This window comes from Ziziphus jujuba, chromosome 2 (assembly GCF_031755915.1).
Source record: "Ziziphus jujuba cultivar Dongzao chromosome 2, ASM3175591v1".
Taxonomy (NCBI): domain Eukaryota; kingdom Viridiplantae; phylum Streptophyta; class Magnoliopsida; order Rosales; family Rhamnaceae; genus Ziziphus; species Ziziphus jujuba.
Window position 1 is genome coordinate 12,225,001 of NC_083380.1, and position 22,017 is coordinate 12,247,017.

The 22,017-nt window shown below is 30.1% G+C and overlaps 3 protein-coding genes across 4 annotated transcripts; 1 reads left to right on the forward strand and 2 right to left on the reverse strand.

The window, feature by feature from the left end:
• The first annotated feature begins 1,637 nt into the window (after positions 1–1,637).
• On the forward strand, positions 1,638–4,237 carry LOC107418453 (uncharacterized). 2 transcript variants are annotated; one of them, XM_016027151.4, is made up of 4 exons: positions 1,638–1,760; positions 2,015–2,200; positions 2,987–3,144; positions 3,945–4,237. In XM_016027151.4, exons 2-4 carry the CDS (start codon positions 2,035–2,037, stop codon positions 4,050–4,052), a joined length of 432 nt encoding a protein of 143 aa, XP_015882637.1. In that variant the 5' UTR covers positions 1,638–1,760; positions 2,015–2,034; the 3' UTR covers positions 4,053–4,237. The 2 variants fall into 2 exon arrangements, with proteins under 2 accessions (XP_015882637.1, XP_048328887.1); XM_048472930.2 differs by lacking the exon at positions 1,638–1,760 and adding an exon at positions 1,812–1,923.
• A 2,495-nt stretch (positions 4,238–6,732) lies between these two features.
• Positions 6,733–9,176, reverse strand: LOC132800722 (pentatricopeptide repeat-containing protein At2g01740-like). The gene is made up of 6 exons (XM_060814971.1): positions 9,108–9,176; positions 8,867–8,988; positions 8,562–8,763; positions 8,310–8,424; positions 7,893–8,100; positions 6,733–6,832 (listed from the first exon to the last, which is right to left on the reverse strand). The coding sequence occupies exons 1-6, from the start codon at positions 9,174–9,176 to the stop codon at positions 6,733–6,735; spliced, it is 816 nt and encodes a 271-aa protein (XP_060670954.1).
• Positions 9,177–10,811: 1,635 nt separating this feature from the next.
• On the reverse strand, positions 10,812–11,633 carry LOC132800613 (B3 domain-containing transcription factor VRN1-like). The gene is made up of 2 exons (XM_060814745.1): positions 11,501–11,633; positions 10,812–11,382 (listed from the first exon to the last, which is right to left on the reverse strand). The coding sequence occupies exons 1-2, from the start codon at positions 11,552–11,554 to the stop codon at positions 11,035–11,037; spliced, it is 402 nt and encodes a 133-aa protein (XP_060670728.1). The 5' UTR covers positions 11,555–11,633; the 3' UTR covers positions 10,812–11,034.
• Between the last annotated feature and the right edge of the window lie 10,384 nt (positions 11,634–22,017).

Below are 22,017 nucleotides of genomic sequence, written 5' to 3' on the forward strand. Positions count from 1 at the left end.
GTATATATATATCAAATAATTATGTATGTAATTGTTAACATGTCTATTTTGTATTAGATGTTGAATTATCTTTTTTTACAAAAGTTTAAGCCATAAAAGCATAATCATTGTATTTATATTAGTATAACATCACCATAAGTTAACGATCACTTACATTACATGAATATTCAGTCTCTTCTAGGCTCAATTTGAGTCCTTAAATGAATGTTCAATCTCTTCTGGACTTAATTTGAGCCCTTAGGTATGTTTAATAATATTTAAAATTTAAAGGACATTTTAAAAAATTTCTGTCAAGACTACCCTTGCTTTTTTCTTTCTGTAAATGTTTTATCTCCAATAATAAAATGTTTTATCTACCAATATCAACATTATTCCTCTAATAAAAAGATTATGTCGAAATTGACTAGCACTCATGCTGAAGATAAATAAAAAAATATTAATGATTTTAAAGCAGCTAAAATCATTTGTGGACAATATCTTTGAAAACAAGTCCATAAATAAAAAATAAAATAAAAAGTAAAAGAACTTGAAACCAAAGAGGAGGTTGATGTGAAATAACTCTATTATTTTTAAGTGGGTGTTGGCCAGGAATGTGACTGAGAAGAAGAACGAAAAATATAGTACTTCATATATTAATTACATCGGAGCTCATTGTTTAGCACGTACGATGTTGTTAAGTATCGTTGTATAATCATTCCTCAACCAAATTGGATAAATATTTCTTTTTTTCTTTTTAATCCTATTTTTTCTCAATCTTGTATTTTATTTATTTATTTATACTATTTTCTATTTTCTTTTCTAATTTTAGGTTGTTGAAGTCGTCTTCCCTGATATATGAAAAATTACCTTAATTTGGTTTAGTTTTTACTTATATATAAATTAGTTTTAAATGAATATTTTGTATACATAAATTGTGTTTTACTGCACCCACAAAAAATCTGTCATTTACTGCCTTAGGTGGACACAGCACTGAGGATTTAAAGGACCAGAGAGAGGTAGATGCTATGAGGAATGTTAGATTGCTTCATGGAACACTACATTTAAATTATTTTAGCCAAAAAAAAACACTACATTTAAATTAATTTTTACTAAGTAATTTATTTGGATAATTATGCTTTACTACATTTGAGAGTTTTATGAGAATGTTCACACTGCCTCTTAAAAGTATTGTTTACTTATTTTGTGTCATTATAGTTCAATCCTTGAATTTGGCCTAATAAATTTGGTGAATGTTTAGTGCAACAAAATGATTAAAAATAATAGTTAATGGAATATCTTTTTGTAGTTTAGAGATAAGATATAAAATGTGTAATATTTAAGGGAGCTAAGTATATTTAACACTTTAAAATAATTAAAAAAAAAAAAAGGAATGAGAACCAATAAAATCACCAGAGCACTCCTTGGCGGCTGATAATCATTCTACCATGAAATAATTTAGAATTATGATTGTTTGTTTGTTTGTTTATTTTTTCATTCTTTTTTAAAAAATTATTATTGGGTGTTTGGACAACAGATTCTAAGAAATTGTAAATGGGCCTTTTTGGCCCAATTCACCTTTTAGCCCATTTTTATGGGCCATTAAGTTGTATTATTAAGCCCACTCTGTGCCTTTGAGGCCCAATTAGCTTAGTTTAGCCCATTTTTTAACCATTTCACTGCGACTAATGATAGGCCGCGATTTCTGATTCTTCTCCGTCTCTGAAAAGCTCGTTTCGTTTTTTGCTATCTCTGATTTCCTCTCAATCCTTCTAGGGTTTAAGGTTCGGAGGATTTCTTCTTTGTTTTTTTTTTTTTTTTGGGTCTTTTTTAATACGAAATATGCCCTTCTTCTGGTTTTGTGGTTGTTGAATTTTTTTTATTTCATTTGGCTTTTTTTTTTTTTTTTTTTAGTGGGGTTATTGAAAATGGTATTGCTTCGGATGAGTATGACCTGCAATCGCTGTCATTTTACTTTGTGAAAGAGTGCATTTTTCTTTTTTCTGCATATTCTAATTGGATTGCATTTTCTATGCAGAAAATTTTGATCGCCAAACCATGTTCATATCAAGATACTTGGGGAGAACACTGCTTGCTGCTGCAAAGTCTGAAACTTCTGCAGCTGCAGCTGCTGCTTCTTCTTCATCTAGGACGGTTTACAATCCTCTTGAGGAGTTTTTCGAGGCTGATAGAAGCCCAGATGAAGAAAAACCAATTGTCTATGGTAAAATCAGCTTTTATATCTTTATCAACTTGGAATTTCTTGTTCATTGCCTTTCTTTCTTTAATTTTGGGTATTTGATTATTGTTTACTTGCAATTTAGTTTTAAATGAAAATGTTCAATGAAATTGAAGTGGGAAACTAGTGTTTGTTCTGTGTTGTAATCCGGTCAATGAAAATGAAAGTAAAGATTGAACTCTACTTGGGTTTTGGAGCTTTATTGCTGGTGATTTATTGAAACATTTGGTGTTGATGATTGCCATCTTTGTTAGCAAGGATCCAAGCCTGTGTCCTTTGAGAATTCTTACCAATTAAAAAACAGGGAAATGTTTTGTGGGAAACAAAGGTTTGTAGTCTTTTTAAGGTAGTTATGCAAAACATTGGAATATTATTCTATAAATAACATATTTCAAATCCTTAAAAACTCCCTCAACTTTTCCTGATAACATTACATAACTTAGAGTTCTGCATTGTGTCACTGGGCACAATACAAGATAATCCTCTCAATATTAGTTGTTGCAGTAGCATAGAGTCTATGTTATGCATTGTGTGTAAGTTCTTATAGCGAGTATTCTAGAAGATATGCACCTTTCTATTTTGTGATATATAATTCGTTGAATGGTTAGTATTTTGAAATCAATTTCTTCAACTCACTCATACCTAAGGATTTAAACAGTTCAACTTCCTGTGACTCTCTGATATTAGTTGTCATGGTTTATGAAAAATTCCCAATATCTATATTTGTTGTCATGAAAGTTCTTTCGTTTTTAAATAATTTACTGCTGTCAGGTCGAAGTTGGAAGGCTTCCGAATTACGATTGAAGTCTTGGGATGACCTTAATAAGCTGTGGTATGTTTTGTTAAAGGAGAAAAACATGTTGATGACTCAGCGCCAGATGCTTCATGCACAAAATCTTCGGTTTCCCAATCCAGAGAGAATTCCTAAAGTATGTTAGCCTTCTGTTTTTATGTCATTTTAAGTAGTTATAATCATCCTAACTAGTAACTAGTATGCATAGCCAGCACTTGATGCACTTGGAATGCTAAAATCCAATGCCAGCTCTTTATGCACTTTGAATGCTAAAATCCAATGCCAGCTCTTGATGCACTTTGAATGCTAAAATCCAATAGCATTGCATTATCTAATTCAACCATTATCCATGATATGGTAAAGGTATTGGAAGGAAATATTCTCTCTAAATGTTTTTTGTCCCTTCTTATAACTGCTACGTTTTACCATTAAACAGTAGGACGAAGAAAATATTTATAAGTTTGTCATGAATGATGTTCCCCGCATTATTAGTAAACAGTTAAATAAAAAATAGAAAAAAATCCTGCAAGCAAATTTTTTTTTATTTTTTATTATTTGTGCTATGGTTTGTGTTGTATGATGTATCCATATGCTACCTTTAAGGGTTTCAATCAGTTATGCATTTGCAAAACTTCCCTCTTTGTGGTTTTAACAATTAAGTAATATTTTTAATTCCTGGATAACTTGTTTATTGTTGCTATGCTGTAGTTGCATCTCACATTAGCTAGTCTTCCTAGAAATACTGTGCTTTAATATTTTCCTGCTATCTTGGTTGTCAGATTTAAAGAAACACATTCAAGTCTGCATAATGAAACAGTTTAATGCTTAATCTATTCGGATAAATGTCCAAGTTTTCTTTATTTTTTTAATTTTTGCTACAATACTAATGTTAATTGGATTCTCGGTTATTACTTGCTGATGTAAAACAAATTTTAGGTGAGGAAGTCAATGTGCCGTATCAAGCATGTACTTACAGAGAGGGCAATTGAAGATCCTGATCCGAGGAGGTCTGCAGAGATGAAGAGGATGATAAATGCTTTGTGATGGCTTCCTACTACTCCTCCAAAGGCACTTATAATGAGCATATTGGTGTGCCAATATGTTGCCTTTTTTTTTTTTTTTTTTAATGTAGAACCTGTAACTTTTTGGGATTCACTAGGTATTTTGAGAACGTGTTTGTACATTTAGGGATGACTATTTTCCATCTTCTAAATTAATTTCATTATTGAGATGATGATCACTGAGCAAATTTTTAGCATCACTTGTGCCTGATGGCTCTGTGGAACATCACTTAAACTAGTGCCCTCTTTCTTTTTGAAATATCAAGAGTTGATTACTACAGGGAAGAGAAACCATAGTGAGGTGAGGATGTCAGAAAATTTACCGCTAGAGTCATGAAGTTTTGAGCTAGAGGTTCTTCTTGGTACTGGGTTAATATGACATGGACCAAATGAAGCCTAGGGTCTTTATCAGGACCATAACTATTACTGCACTAGCCATGAACCATGAATGGCAGTAGTTATTCCTATGGATTGTCAAGCATATCTTCCAATTTCCAACCCATACACTCATTTAGCCTTGGATGATCTGCTTTACGTACAGGGTTCAAAGGAAACAATAAGCCTGAATTCTATGCAATGGGTACGCTTGGACAGGTCTAGTTTTCTGGGGCCTGCCGCCTGCAGAACATTGTCCGCTTATACTTGTTGTGTTCTTTTCCTTCTGAAAGTACAATAGTTTAGATCTGTATCGTGCTTTCAATCTCTCTCACAGTCCCTGCTAGGTTCCAATGTAGCGTTGCCTAAATGGTCCCTCTATAGCTGTATTTTTTGAAAGTAATCAAAACATGACTTGTATTTGTCTAGCTAGCAAGCGAGATCCTGTTTTGGGTCTTTACTTTTCTTTTTTTCTTTTTTTTTTTACTCCAGTTAATATTTGAAGATTATGTTTCTTAGAAAGTTGTATAAATGTTAATATTTGAAGAAATGTTTCTAGAAGCATGCCAACTTTAATAAATGGAATTTAAATAAACAAAAAACAATAAGAACTTCAATCAAACGCTAAAGGGATATTTGGCTTGTTTATATATGCATTTCACATAATCACATGCTTCAATCAATATGCGACAAAGTAAGTCGGTATTATCCTTCTTCTTAGGTTGTCAAAACTGTAAAGAAAAGGCCAGCGTTGGCCAAGAGGTCCAATGGTGTTTGGGAAAATTTTTCCTAGAACGCAATGGGAAAAAATTGGAAGCTAATGGGTCTTGTTCTTCTTAACTACCAAAACAAAAGGGTCCCCAGTAGCCATTGAAATATCTAATTCAAAAACCAATGTGGAAAATAATTGATACGAAAAAACACAGGAAATGTTCTTAAACATTATGGTGTTCTTATTTCCATCACCTACCAATATATAAACCACAAAAACGATGAAATTGGGTCCATAGACATTAGTCTATATATAGGTATGTTATAAACCCGAGACCCCAATTTTAATAATTCATTTATTAAAAAAATAATATATATATATATATATATAGAGCTTTTATGATGTGGACGCATCAAAATCAATATTTTTTGAAAAAAAAAAAGAATTTACTGGATATATTATGTACACATATAAGTCGATATTTTTTTTAAAAAAACATCAATTTTGGATGCAGTCCGTACAAAAAGGCACAAGAATCGAGAGAAAGGGAATAGTTAAAGAGTAGTAGGTCGCTCAGTCAAGAAACACAAAGGAAGGCATAAAAATTGAATGGTGGTGGCAGAAAAACAGCAAGCATTTACATCACTTTTTTTCCTACTTTTTTAGTAACATGTGTTGGCACAACTCAGGACAACCGTAACCCGTGTGTGTCGATTGTTTATCCCCATTTAATTACAATTTTTGCCCCTCCCATCAAGAGAATCGTAGGTACATAATGTCCAGTTACCACGGTCAATTCTCTTTATTTTCTATATACTGGATAAGAATGCCAATTATCCTATCAAATTAGACAATTAGAGTACCTTTCTTCTTATCAAATTAGACAATTAGAGTACCTTGCTTCTTTAGGTTGGTAAAACCTTTTGAAATAGAGTTCCAAGTACCTGTATCACTTTTATTTTCACTTCCTGTTTGGCCTCTTATTTACATATTACTTACTTGAGACCATGATTCCTCAAGATGAGTATGATAATTAATGACCATTCAGCATTTACTTGGCTATATTTATATCATATGATGGTCCAGCAAGTATGCCAGAAAAAAAAAATTTAATAAATTTGATTGCTGGTGTTAGATCAATGCTTGTTCGTGTAATAGATTTAGTTTGATCAATGCTTGCTGGTGTTATAGCAGCAACAGATAAATTTGGTTGCCTTAGTCAATTTGTACAGCTCCAAGGTTTGCATGTATTTAATTAGTGGCTGCAAGAGGTCCATAAAGGGAAGATTGGTGATGCTGGTGCATTCAAGGAGAATGATATATATATATATATGGGTTGAGGAGTTTCTCTTGGTTAAAACTTTTCATGCACTTGATAAGATGCCTGTGAATCTTCGAAGCCTTACAGATGTAACATTGGATGTGAATAATATAAGTAGGTGTTCTCATAAGAACTTGGAAATGCAGAAGAAATGTGTTGAGGCTGAAAGGAATATTAATGATGTGAATTCTGGTTTAAATTTGGCTGTCCCCTGAATCTAAAATCAGAGATATTCCAGTGGATATTCTGATGTTGCTATCTAGAGCTTTCTGCTTTCAAATTCGCTTCTGTTAAGCTTCTCTGGGCGGCTTCTGCTTCTCCAGGGTCTTTAAAATCAGAGCCATCAACTGTATGCCTGTATCAGCAAACTTAAAAAGAGGGACAGCCTCAAAATGCTGCATTTCTATGTAGAAATTTGATCACCAGTCATGTTTATAGTATTTAGTGATATGTTATGAAGGACTTGTAACTTTAGTGATTAACTAGATACTGTTATGAAGGACCTAATGGACTTGTAATTTTTTATTTTCAATTATTTTCTTGTGGGGGTTTAGAATGTATATATACACATATTTATATGTACCTCAAAAATAATAATGGTCCTGGTATTCTGTCTTTCCTTGGAATAGGATCTTTTTTATCTTGAAGAAGTGTGCCTCAGCTGCATATAAAAGTGAAAAGAAATGACAAAATCAATGACTATAATCAACATCATATTTTTTAATATTTGAAGAAGCAAAGTTAAGAACAAGCAAACCAGGCCGTCCTTAAGAAGAAAGAGCATACCATCCAGGAAATACAGTAGTTTATAGACTTTTATGATCCCCAATGAGTTTCTCTTTTCCATTATCAGAATTCGAAACTTAGGAGTATTACAATGATGTTGAATTCTTAATTTTGTACAGAATTGAGAAGAACCATTGGCAATTTGCTGTTACTAGCAGTCTAATGGCACAACAACAATTTTCCCCGGAAATGATTCTGAATTTAAATTCCATGATCTTAATATCAAAAAAATAAAAAAATAAAAATTTTCAAAAACAAGAAATTCTTGAAATTTAACCTAATTCATGCTCGTCTATGTATGCAAATTGTGAAGCAGGGATATAGTACTCCGACATTGACTAGCAGGAGCAGTAGCTTATGCATTTTGTCTTCTTGGTGGAAATACTTTCCACCTAATATTCGCTGGAATGTTAATTTTGAACTGGATTTTCATTAATTACAATCCTACAAGAATAAAATCTATCCAGTTAATTACAATCCAACTATATCTCTATCTTAATGACGTTTTTCTACAACTATTGATATGATGCCTTATTATTTTACAGGTAATATCATGTGGAAGATTATCATTTGCTTTCATTTTATAATATAATTCTTCTGCAGCATATACATTTCCGAGTTTCAGATACCCTGACATGAGAGCATTGTAAGTTGCTGCATCAGGAGCAATACTGTTTCTCTGCATCTCATCAAAATACTTTATAGCAATATCCATGCGTTTAACCTTGCAATATCCATCAATTAAAAAGGTATATGTTACAGCATTGCCTCGATAACTTTTTCCAAACATCTCATTGTACATTTCTACCGCCTCCTCCTTCTTTATACTAGAAAATCCTGCAATTATAGACGTGTAAGATTTCTTATCAGGAACCATACCTTGTTAGTCATTTCCTTAAATAAGCTAAAAGTTTTATCCACTTCACTTGCACAGCAATATATACTAACAAGAATTGCATATGCAACTGTGTCGGGTGTGACACCAAATTTTAGCATTCTTTCTTACAACCAAACGGCCTTCTTATAGTTTGACTGTTTTGCAAAACCATCCATAAGAGTACTATAAATTTCAACTTCTGCAAATACATTCCTCTTAAACATCAAAGGAAAAAGCTGCAATGCTTTCTTAGCTTTTTCCTTCCCTACACAACCGGCTAATGACTGCATTATAGGTGTATAAGATAAGGATTACACCTTGATCTAGCATATCATGCATCAGTTTCAAGGCTTATCCAAGTGTCCTTCCCAGCAATGCCCATCCACAATGAAATTGCAACTCATAGTATCAGGGAACACACCACATTGGAGCATGATTTGAAGGCTTCCAAAGCCATATCAAAGAGACCTATCTTGGAGAAACCTTGGATCAGAGTATAGAAATCAGCGGCTGTGGCACTAGATGTTGAATTGCTACCCACCATCTCCTCCAAAAATCTGAGATATTCGAAGCTGTTATTCACAAGATTGTACAACATATCTTGTGAGATATCTACCACTCCACTTTTACAAAGACCATAAAAGAGTGAGCTATAGCTAACTAGTGATAGTTTTATTTGCTTACGAACCATTTCCTCAAATCAAATTGAGACCTTGCTTAATATACCCCTTCTTGCAAAACCCATCAATCAAAATGCTGTAGCTATAAACATCTGGTGGTATTCCATATCTCTTCATTTCTTCGGAAGCATTTAAAGTTTCAAACATATCTGCTTTTTGGCAAAACCCCTGAAGTACAGCATTGTCACAATGAGCATTAAGAGGCTTATTTTAAATGTTCAATTTCTGGATGCTGTTCCAAGCTGTATCAGGACAACCAACTTTACATATCCCATGAATATATGTACTGTATGTAACAACTGTTGGACTTTCACCAATCTTCTATGTCTAAGCAAATGATACACCTCTACCCTCATTCCCACCAATGCAAACACATGAACAGTATTTTTAAATGCATATAGAGAATGGGAAATACTATAATGTTTCACAGCCACGGAGAACCTTATTTTCTTTGCAGAATTCCAACATAGAGATATTTTAGTTAATGTGTATTTGGTTTATTTATGTTATATGTCTAATATATAATATTTTAATACCTTAATTTGATAAATACATTTCGAAACAATTTGTTACTTTTTTTTTCCCCTTTTTTTTTCTTACATATAGCATTACTGTTATTATCATCATTAATTTCTTTCCATTGTTTTGTCTCAATTTGCTAATAGTTAGTGCCTATGATTGTAAACTGAGATTTGTTTGGGCATGATACTAATAAAAAAACAGTTTGTCAATCACTTCTTAGATTTGATAAAACAATCCTCTATTAGAACCATTTTAATAAAAAATAAAATAAAATCCATTTATAAATATCTAACAAATATTGCTGAAAGTCACACGATATAATAATAAAATAAGTGAAAAGATAATAACCTACAAAACAAAATCTATCCATTAAATAGAGTCCAAATATGTCTCTTATCTTAATAAAGTAATATCTTAAACTATATACAAATCATAAATGTAACATTTTTGGCTGAAACTTTCCTTGCCCTGAACGGAATTACAATGGCCATCAAGGACAGGGCCCGTTGGTAGAGTGTGGTATTGTCATGCCAGCCAATATGCGAAAGACCGTGCACCAAATGTGGCACAATTATTAGAATCCTTCTTCTCCAAGTTGTCAAACAATTGCATTTCTTTACTAAACAAACCATTTTTACATAAGCAATCAATCAAACAGTTGGTGGCAGCCAAGGTCAAGTTTGAATGGTACATTTGTTGGCTCCTCCAAAACCTTCTCATATATGCATCTCTTCCTCTTTTGTTTTCCCTCTTTTAGGTATCAATTTTTTCTTCCCAAATTTGCACTACAACAAGTAGTAGGTACTGTAATGGCTGCTCTTATTTATTATTTGAATCTTGGTAGTATTAATTTGTTGATTTCTGACTGTAGGTTCTGGTATAAACTGAGTTGAGGTACTTGTGCCTTTTAGACTGTTGCATTAAACTAAAACACCAAGAATAATAACAATGCAATTAATAAAGAAACACCATTACATATACTAGTCATAAGAATAACCATGAAATCAGTCCATAACCATACTAATCATAATAAATAATAATAATAAACATGAACTCAGTTTTTGGAGCATCAAGAGGCACTATAAATTCTAACTCGAAAAAAGAATGGAGTCCCACTCACCAACTCAAAGACACAAACATCACCCAACTTGAGGTCATTGTCTTTCTGAACTTGGGCCAACCAATAGTGAATCTATGGTAGCTTGGTTTTCGATTCCGCTTTAAAACGACAGTCCACCTCCCATCTTCGGTCTCAAGGTCAAAATATATAAATTCAGCAAGAGCAAGATATTTCTTAACCAAGGTACTAGGAACATACTGTGGGAAAAAAAAATAAAAAAAACGACGAAAATTAAGCACTCACTAGTGAGACCCCAAGGCCAAAGGCAAAATGTAACATATATATATATATATATATATATATAATAAGAGAGGTTAATATAACTTTTCTATAGCACAAAAAGCTCCATATACTTTGCATCAATATAACCTTGTTGAATCCCGACAACAAAGAAAGGGTTTTTGCAATTTGAAGCTTCACATTTACGAATAATGGACACAGCCTTTTCTAACGGCTCCTCCTTTAAACCTTGTCCATTTCCTTTATTAAAATAATAACGTTACCCTTCAGCATAATAATAATAATAATAATAATAATAATAATAATATACCCATAAAATAAATAAATAAAAACTATGTAGAAATAATAACGGAATCATCATCATCATCACCATTTTCTTCTACACTGCTAGATGTTGTTGTTGAGAAAGTGGGATCGTAATTGATTTCATCGCCATTGACATCAAAAATTTGGACATCGAAGTTGGCATTTCCATCATACTTAAAGAAGATGACGTTCCCTTGCTGCAAAGAATAGTAGCTCGCGAAATCTACCGATTCTTCATCATCACGTAAACTTAAATACACATCTCCATTACGTTTCTGCAACCTCAGCTTCCATATCCAACCATTTGGGAGCTCAAAGAATGCAAAATCTGGTAGATTTCTTTCGAACTTGCTCACGAACTCCTCCGGAAGCATCTGCCAAAATTACAATCACCAACCCATGTGTATTATACTAATTAGTCATTAAAAAAAAAAAAAAAAAAAGAAAAAAGAAATGCGTGTGTGTGTATATATAGATGGAGAAAATGCTTACAAGCTTCAGATCTTGGAGAGATTGTTGAAGAACAATCTTACAGAATGTTGACATAGTTGATCTATATTAGTCAGTCTATGAAACCATCACCCAAAAAAAAAATCAGACGCATTGTATGAAGCTCATAAGGGAAGTCCTCTCTTTGTCCTTTTTCTTTTTTGGATAAAAGAAAGCTGTTCTCTTTTATCGCTTCATGGGTAAAAGAAAGTTAAATTTATTCTTTGTATTTTTGTGATTTTAGCAAGATTTTTGGAAATATATATATTTTTTTTAAAGGTCAAAGAAAATAGAGCTCAAATAAAAATATTTAATAATATCTATTGAAATTTTTAAAGCCTTATGTGAAAATTTTTATTAAAATATTCACATCAATTTTTTAATAAAAGTTAAAAAATTTATAATATTTATTGAAATTTTAAAAATTTCTAAATAAATTTTAAAAATTTACATGAAAATTTTGAATACATATATGAAATTTAAAAAAAAAATTTATAAAAAATTAATAAATATTATTGATATTTAGTAAATTATTTTACCAAATTAACTTTAGTGATAATTTTTTTTTTATCTTTTAAATATTTAATGATATAAATAAAACATAGTAAATTAAATTAAATAACCTTAATATGTTATATTTATTAATAAAGTATATATTTACATACTATATATTTTGTAGAGATTTGCTGCAGGATAAGAAAGTCCGTATGTTATGGAGTGAAAATTGTGAGAAGGAGACGTTTGCCATTAACTTTACCTAAAGTACTTGCAGAGACTTCCTTTGTGAGATTAATGAAACAGTGCGCATCCATTTACAAAAAAAAAAAAAAAAAAAAAAAAAAAAAAAAAAGAAGAAAACACTACATAGACTTCTTTTTTTGGTTTAATGAAATGGTGCGTGGCACCCATTTTCAACCGAAAAAAAAAAACACAAAACTGCAGAGACTTCTTTTCTTAGTTTAATGAAACGGTGTGTGGCACCCATTTTCAACCAAAAAAAAAAAAAACACAAAACTGCAGAAACTTCTTTTCTCAGTTTAATGAAACGGTGTGTAACACTTATTTTCAACCAAAAAAAAAAAAAAAGAAAGAAAAAACAGCAGAGAAGAACCCGCAGCTCCAGCTCCAAAAAAGATACCCAAAAATAATAATAATAATTTGAAAAATAAAAGGATGGAAATTCAGCATCAAAGTTGAAAAAAACACAAAAAAATTAATCACACTAGTCAGATTCTACGAAATTAATCCTTTCTACATTCATATCTAAGCGTTATTTTCCTTTTTGCATTCATCTCTAAGCATTCAGCACAAAAAAAAAATAATCTAAACATTCAGATCGAAAAATGCAGAGTGAGAGAGGAAGAGAAGAACCTAAAAGTGGCTGCATTGCTAGAGGTGCTGGGCGGCAGAGAGGAACACGCTGGCAGCAGAGAAGAACGAGAGTGAGCTTGAGCTGCTGGAGCTGGAGCTGGTTTAGGGATTCTGAAGCAGGAGCTGCAGGTTCTTCTCTGCTATATTTTCTTCTTCTTTTTTTTGTTGAAAATGGATGCCACGCACCGTTTCATTAAAAAAGAATTCTCTGCAGTTTTTTTTTTTTTTTTTTTTTTTTTGGTAAAGGGGTGCGCACAGTTTCATTAATCTCACAAAGGAAATTTCTGCAGGTATTTCTGGTAAAGTTAACAGCAAACGTCTTCTTTTCACGATTTTCACTCCATAATGTGCGGACTTTCTCACTCTGCAGCAAATCTCATATTTTGTATAAGATTAATTTATTAGAATCTCATAATTACAAGTAATAGTTGATTATATAGAATGGAACATAAAAATATAAAATAATAACATAGAGACACAATATTTTGTAGAATTAGTATTGATAATATTTAAATTAATAACATTAAACAAATAAAAATCAAAAGATGATGGAATATGTTGTACTAAACATCAAGTACAGCTGCATTTAATACAAGATCTTTATAGTTGACATATTAATAATTACATAAAAAATTATTAAGAAGATACATCTTTTTAATTACTTTTCATATTTCATATTTCAAAATAAAAATGAAGAAGAGATCAATAATTTTTAATTATGTGAGAGTTCTATAAGTATTGTGATGATATTTAAGAAATATAATGTAATTATGATAATTGTTTTATTTTAATTAATAAACAATTTTATCAAATATATATTTTCGTATATTTTTATCAATAAAAATTTATTTATGATAGTTATCATTTACTATAAATTTTAAGTAAGAGAAATATATGATCTATTCAATATTTTTTAAATTTTTATAAACAATTTAATAATTAATTAATCAAATAAGTTAATACTAAAGTTTTAACAAAAATTTTTATTTTTTAAATAAATTTTCATCAAGTTTTATCTTTTTTTTATAAATTTTTATCAATAATGTATATTTTCTGATATTTATATAAAAAAAATTATATTTTAAATATTTAATATTTCTATCGAAATTTTAAACTTTGCTTTTTATACTCTCTTTGATTATTTTTTTCCCACATTTTTACTTCTTTTATTTGTGGGTTTTCATTTTCCTTATTAAATTGTAATTTTTATTTTGAATTATAAGTAAAAAGAACAGACATTTTGTGATAAAGTGTGATCATACTAATACAGTATAACAATGTTCCCATGTTGCTTTGGGGGGGGGGAATAATGTTGCCTTGTGAGTTGACGGAGAACTATTGACTTTTTTTTTTTTTTTTTTCCCCCATCCATCCCAATTCCCACACCACGTTCTTTCTTAAATGGGCAATCATAATCTGCAAACTATAAAGGAAGAAATAATGGCTGCTCAAAGTTCAAAAAGAATATTAATGGCTAATTGGGTATAAATTATATTATATTGTGTATTTATCCGGAAAAGACAATAGAGGTTTTGAAAAAAAAAAATTTGTTATTATTACGAATGATTATTAACAGAATTTATACGTTGAGATGATAATTTAAATAATTATAATAAAAATATTTATTTTAAAATTTTAAAATAAAATTAATAAAATTAAATATTTAATTGTTATCAATAATAATAAATAGCCGTCAAGAGTACAAAATAAATCTGGCCTTCACTTTCTTTTGTGTTCAATTCACAAACTATAATCAATTCATTGTATCCAACAAATGAAATGGATATTAATAAGGTAAATAAAATCACATTTATGGCTAATATTCTTTCTAAGGTTAAATATTACTTGATTTTTTTGACATCCACTTTTTTCTAAAGAGCATATATATATATATATATACATACATACATACATAAGACACGGGACAAAATGGCCATGGAATGGAAATTGATAAGCTTTTTCTTGATAAATAATGGAAATTGATGAACTAGAACGTTATAATGCAAGACAAATTGGTGAAAGAAGAATATTACAGGACACGCGTTGCTTTGAACTTTCTTCACCGTGATAGGTTCTACAAAAGCAAAAGGTCATTCATAGTACTGACAGTCAAGCTTCACGAAAAGCTAAGCCTAGGCTAGAACCATTTTTTTTTTTTTTTTTCTCCAAAATCTGGCAGCTTCCTTGTTCATATCCATGGCTAAGAGAGCATGATATGTGGGATTTTGTTATATATCCAAGCATTAAATGTACATTATCAATTATTTTTCACAATATAATGATGTTCATAGGTTTCGAACTTAATTAATGAAAACGCTTGGTCGTACTAAGAGAAAAATTCATCAGGCGGATGCAATTAACATGAAAGAAAAATATAAAAAAAATAAATAAATAAAAGATATGATTGTTGCTGTTTATTGGATGAATGTTGACATTATTCTTCAATGATACAACTATAAGAAACATCTTTCACTTCGTGAAAAAGAGAAAAAAACTACAGTGGATCGTCCAAACTCATGACAATTAATAGACATCAATCAAAGTATTGTAAGTTACAACATCTGGAATTTATACCATCAACACAATTAAGTGCTTCAGCTTTCACTAATTTCCTGACCTTGCAATAACATGCTAAGCCTTTGTTCACCAATTTGTTGATAGCATTTTAACCCACCCTTGTATACTATGCACCACTTTTCATGCTTATTTAAAAAATGGCAAACCCGCAATAAGGATTTGTTAAGATACATATCCTTTCTTAAGCTCTAAGAACATTGCAAAATCGCTCAAGTGAGACCAATAGAACATTAATGCTAATTGTGCTCCAATTTAACATGCAAGAAATCTCCTTTCCCCCTGTGTTTACCAAATTACTGTAATGTTTGGGTTAGATCACAAAAATCACAGATTTTAGGCGGCAAACAAGCTTCAATGTCAATGGTGGTTAAGGTATATTGGACGGAACTAGTGACATAGAATATAAGGCGACTTGTCCAACTCAACATCACCAACTATTCTTTAAATTTTAGTATATAGTGCTTACGGTTCAAATTTTAAAATATATATACAAATCAACTATACATACTAGTTGAATTTGATATGAAATAATTTAATATGATTAAACGTTAGCTGTACAAAAAATAAAAAATAAAAAAAATTACATCATGTATATAAACAAAAGTATAATGCAAAAAAAGAGAATACACACACACACACACACACACACACACACATATAATAGAGAGCAATAAGCTTATACATCTCACTCAACACCCTCATGTGAGATTTAACATAGAGCCTTTGACTTTGTTTTCTTCCACTTTTTGGATTTCAATACACACACAACTAAAAACTTGTAGATGGCTTTTCATTGTCAATGGTCTAGGTTGGCCTAATAAAGATAGGATTACATAAAATTCAAAAACAACTGTAGCACTCACCTTAAAATTCAATTTGGCCAATGCTATCCAAAATTCATAAATTGTCCACACCAACTTTAAGTTCAGATTCATAATGGGACACAACTACACTACAATTCAAAGCTAACAGTAACAGCCCAAAGGGCACGACTAATTAACTCAGCCTACCCTAAGCAATACCACATGATTTATTATTATTATTTTTTTTCTTTTTGATTTATTGATGACCCAAATATTACCCGCCAAAGGAAAAAAAAAAAAATATATATATATATATATATATACATATATATGTCAATGTATAACATAGAGTATATTGGCATGTTAGCATTTATGGTGTTCACAAACTCTGGCTCTGTAACATCAAAACACTTAATTGTAACTTTTAGTGGCGAGGGCTCGAAGATGAATACACTGCACAAACGCATAACACTCGTAAATTCACATGCAACACATGGTAGATAAACACACTGCACAAGTATTAGGCATAACAATGATTTATGTGTATGTTACGGTTATTTAACTATTTATTTTTTTGTTTTAATTGTTTTTTCTTTGAAATAATATCGGATAAAGTCAATATATGCTACGGTTATTTAACTATTTATTTTTTTGTTTTAATTGTTTTTTTCTTTGAATTAATATTGGATAAAGTCAATATAATCCCTTAAATTATGGAAATAGTGGAAGTAGATTGAAATTAATTAAAACTCTTTGAATTGTTATTGAAGGTTTTGATTCTCTCAGAGAATCAAATATATCTTTTAGTTTCTTATCTTTTCCATTTAATTCAAAATAGGTAAAAAAAAAATGCAAAATACAAACACTTTGTGTATGGTTGTGCATATATGTGTGTGTCTCAAAGTGACAATAATTTACAGAAGAAGATTGAGTACTCACAATAAGCTTCAATGCCAAAGTGCCCATGATCCGCGATCTGTATATGTCCTTGAAATACAATTTGTGTATACCATAAACGCACAACAATGTGAAAAAATCTCAAAATATTAGCAAAGAGACCTAATATTTATTTATTAGATCACAAATTCTAAAGAAAAAAAATGCTAACAAACGACGAGGGAAAGAGAGAACAAGCCCTCAAAATAGTATAGGCCCAGTATGGCAAGAAAATGGATAATAACGAGCAAGAAAAGCCCATTTTAAATGTTAGGTAACGTGCATTAATAGTAGCGCACATTACTTGTCCAAACACGGAATCATGGCACTTATATTCCGCAGTAGATTGATGATTATCACCCTTGAGTTCTCGAGAATCATTGATTATTTATTTACCCTAAACAATAAAAATAAATAAATAAAACAGAGAATCATTGATTATTTGATTATAATTATATATACTGTTAATCATGGAATATATTTGATTAAAAATAAAATTTTATATTAAAAAAGATAATAAATTTTGTCATTAAACTATTATATATATATATATATATAATATTTGGATTGTTTAAGTGATTGGATTTCAAAACGAAACAAAACCTCTTTATAAAATACAAGATAAATATCTTGTTTAATCACGTAATGAAACGGAGTCTTAACATGTTTATCTTTTAAAATTTCAAAAACATTTTGATTGGTAAAAATATAAAATAAATAAATAAGCATGTTTTTCAAAAACGTGGCAAAGAAAAATAACTCTCTACTAAAGTATTCTATAGCAATATACTTACATTTGGCATGAACAATGACATCATGGTGATGGAAACCTATAATAAACAGCCGTGAAGAGGAAGCTCATTCATTACGCATTATGTTGGGACCATTTTACCTGCCGTGAAGGATATTTACAATGCCTCTCTCTACTCTCGAAGCTTTCAGCAAAATGATAGTCAAATCCAGTTTCAATGTCTTGTAATCAGCAAATTAGAGCAACAAATAGAGAGCTTACATAATGTCTTCCCCAGTGGATTTTGAAACCCAATTTTTCGATTTGGAAATCAGTGGATTTCACTATTGAACTATTTTAGAACTGACATTCTCTTTTATAGCATATATGTACGAAAGAATAAGTTGTATTTAATGTTCTTTTAAGATTTAATCCAAAAATAACAATTATAAGCTTACTCTATTTTTTCCTGTTTGTTTCACACCTATTATATTTATTCCTATTGTTAGGAAGTGTATGAATGGTTAATATATGGAGAAAGGAGAAAGAGAATGTACAAGTTTCCCTTTTTTCTTTTCTTTTTTGTGTGTAATATTTCATATATGAATCTAATAGTTTTACAAGTTGATGTGGGTGTGTGAAATAGACATTGTACCTACTCAGTTTTTGGGTGCTGTTTGTGTGTACATAGTGAGTACCAAACAAGAAGATCCAATTTGATCAAAAGGCCTTTCCACCCAAAAAAAAAGAGAATTGGATCAAAAGGGCAAAAAGCAAGTGAGAGAGAGAGAGAGAGAGAGAGAGAGAGAGAGAATTAAAAAGAAAAAAGCACCAAACAACCGTATCTCTTTTATCTTTTTTAACAATGTAAAAAGGGACTAAAAAGATTATAGAACTCGCCACCCTGTGGTCCCTTCATGGATGCTAGGGTTTGAGTGTTAAAGGTATATCCCTCGAAGAGTTGAAAGCAACACCCACGTTATGCCTTTAGTTTTTTTATTTTATTTTATTTTTTTCTTCTTACACTTTTATATCTCTCTTTTTCTAGTTCAATCATGCCCATCATTACCCCAAATGCCTTTCTCAAATCACCAATAATTTTACTTAGTATATGTTTTATCCCTAAAACCTTTTCCAAATCACCATAATTTTACTTAGAATAGGCTTTCCTCGACATACCGATCTTTTTTGAATCACCAAACATTTGATATTCGATAAATCAAGGGAAAAGGTTAGGGTAAATGAGTAATTATACTATATTAATCTTAATTTTTACAATTTTTTTTTTTGAATGAAAAAATTGACTTTGCTATTGGTTTGTTTAGAATGAAACTTTGATAAAATTTTTTTTAATGAATTTCTAATTCTGAGAATGAGTATATGATATATATATATATATATATTTTTTTTTTCGTTTAGTTATTTTATTAGAGAAGTAGATAAAATCTAATTACTTTTCCTGATGATAATCTTCAATTTAATTTAAGCAATTTGAAACAGATTTTAATAGCTTCCACCAATATGATTTTGACATGTCTTGATGACACATAAAAAGTTGATAGAGAAATCTAAAGCTTATGCAAAGAAGAGGACAAACTTTTTCAGCTCCTACCCTATATTATATTCCCCAGGATTCAATTATATATATATATATATGTATATATTTTTTTTTTTCTTTTCCTCACTTCAAAGTGTTGACAAAGTTGTTCATGGACCAATAATCAATATGTCCAACTAATCTTTCAACATGGCATAATTGGACCTATCATGTGGGCGTATGAAATATGAAGGAAACATTATGATCACTCTTTTTAAAAAAAATGAGTGAAGCAAAATTTAAACTACCTATTTCTAAATGCTTGCTTTTAAGCATGAAATGTTATGTCCTTTTCCAATCTTTTTTAACTAAAACATGTCCTTTTCCAATCATTCATGCATAAATTACTCCTTAATATTCCCAATATAATGCCAAGATTACCTAATGCCATTTAAATTTAAATTTTCTTCTTTTTTTCTCTTTGGTTTTGATCAGGAACGCTTAGCTCTAGAACCTGCATTTCTAGCTACTGTTTGGTATTAAAGTATGCAAAGTTCATTAATTTATTTCAAAATTGAAAACAATTAAGTTTTGTAGTTATCCATTCAACAGTTTGCAGTTGATATAATTATAAAAAGTGATACATAGCAACTCTAGAACTACAATACACGCACATGGTTCTAAGAATTGCTGTTTTGTTCAATTAGCGCCCTATAAAACACTTTTTTAATGCACAACCAAACATGAATTTAGCTTTTATTAATCAAAGTCAATTGTGATTATTTTAATGGTATGGAGTAATAACAATTTATCATGAATATCGATTAATTTTGAAATTTTTTTTTTGTATGGTAATAATCTTGATAAGGGTTATTAACATCATTAGTCTCTGAATTACATTTATAATTGCATTTTGATTTTGATTCTTAAATATTTCTTCAAAACTTTCATTTTTAATGTACTTTGATTTTTAAATTATATTCTATTGATTGATTAACAATTTTAAAATATGCACTGTATTTGATGCAATGTGTCAAAATTTTATGGGGATATTTGATTTTATAATTTCATTCACAATAAATGTATTAGATGTTTTAAAATTGTTTAAAATTAGAATTAAAAAAAATAATTTAAAAATTAAAATTCATAAAAAAAAAAAAATGAGTTTATAAATTAAAAATGCCAAGAAAAAAAAAAAAAAGTGTAATAACCAAATGCAACTATGGATATGGTTAAACGACTAACAGGGCGAATAACACTTTTGATAATTACCCATTGTATATAGAGAGCTGCATTGAAACCCATATTAACAATAATAATAACAAAAGCAATTTCCCACTCATAAAAATGAAAACCTTTATTGAAAAAAGCAAAAGTAAAAAGGAATAACACATTCAAAATAAAAGCAATTTGGTGCTGGGGTAGTATTTAAAATTGACATGTCTTCCATTTTATGTACTTTGTCGTCACTGATTTTAAAATTCTCCACATTACAGCCCGACAATATATATACACATATAAATAAGACACATGTGCACATATACCCCTATGCAATTATACTTACACTTTCTTTAAAACTCACCGACTTTCTTTATATTGCCAAGCTTCCAAAGGGGTTATTATTTTGTGGTGGTGGTCGATTTAAATTTCAACACATACGTACATTAGTATAATTTATTCATGAATTTTGTCACCTAACTATACCATTTTCGTATGACAACTAGTGCTTGAAATTTTTGAAATTTCCAACTCTCTGCCCCATATTGTTTATCGCCTGCAATTCCCATATACACCTTCCCTTCGTGTGTGTTCTATATCTTATATTTTCTTTGCCATCAAAGTAAAATTAATTGGTCAATGAATATAATTCTTTTTTTTTTTAACTAGTTTATGTTAAAAAACTGTAAATTTCAAAGTCTCACCTGTTTTTCATTCAAGTGAAAACATATAGATATTCTTTTTAATTTTTTTATTAGATGGTAATAAATACATTGATAAGGTACTTAAAACTTTAATAACATAATAGAAATTTGACAATAGCAAATTATTCGGTTGGCAGATATATGTGAATCCATAATTCAATGATTGCAAAAATTTGCAATTTCTACAACTTCTCTTTTTGGTTGAAGCTCTACACTTTCAAATTACAAGACGAACATACTTTATATTTCCTTATAAAGTGGGTGATTTTGACCGTATGGCTTGCTATACCATGGAATTATGGTTTTGTCACATTGGTATTTCTTTAAGAAAAAAAAAAAGTTCAAATATAGATGTGGATTTATTCCCAAAAAAAAAAAATATATATATATATATATATAGATGTGAATTTCACATGCATTATACTTCGACAAGTAATTTAATTCTATAGAAATGCTTTCCATCCACTAAATACATATATATATATATATATTATTATATTTATATATTTTCTTAGTACAATAATTTTTGTTGATTTAGACATTATAGAAAAACAAAGCATACTGCATAAGCAAATAACGACTTTCTACCTGCATACGAAGTTTTTAAATAAAACATATAAATAAACATTAGTTTATAGCTAAAA

Excerpts from the sequence above, each read along its gene's own strand:
- LOC107418453 (XM_048472930.2), top strand. Across the intron at positions 2,201-2,986 it reads AGAAAAACCAATTGTCTATG|GTCGAAGTTGGAAGGCTTCC; the intron begins GTAAAATCAGCT and ends TACTGCTGTCAG. Across the intron at positions 3,145-3,944 it reads ATCCAGAGAGAATTCCTAAA|GTGAGGAAGTCAATGTGCCG; the intron begins GTATGTTAGCCT and ends AACAAATTTTAG.
- LOC132800722 (XM_060814971.1), bottom strand. The coding sequence starts at position 9,176 with ATGAGGGTAGAGGTGTATCATTTGCTTAGACATAGAAGATTGGTGAAA. Across the intron at positions 8,989-9,107 it reads TCCAACAGTTGTTACATACA|GGGTTTTGCCAAAAAGCAGA; the intron begins GTACATATATTC and ends GCTGTACTTCAG. Across the intron at positions 8,764-8,866 it reads GATGGGTTTTGCAAGAAGGG|TGGAGTGGTAGATATCTCAC; the intron begins GTATATTAAGCA and ends TCTTTGTAAAAG.
- LOC132800613 (XM_060814745.1), bottom strand. The coding sequence starts at position 11,554 with ATGTCAACATTCTGTAAGATTGTTCTTCAACAATCTCTCCAAGATCTG. Across the intron at positions 11,383-11,500 it reads CTCTCCAAGATCTGAAGCTT|ATGCTTCCGGAGGAGTTCGT; the intron begins GTAAGCATTTTC and ends TAATTTTGGCAG.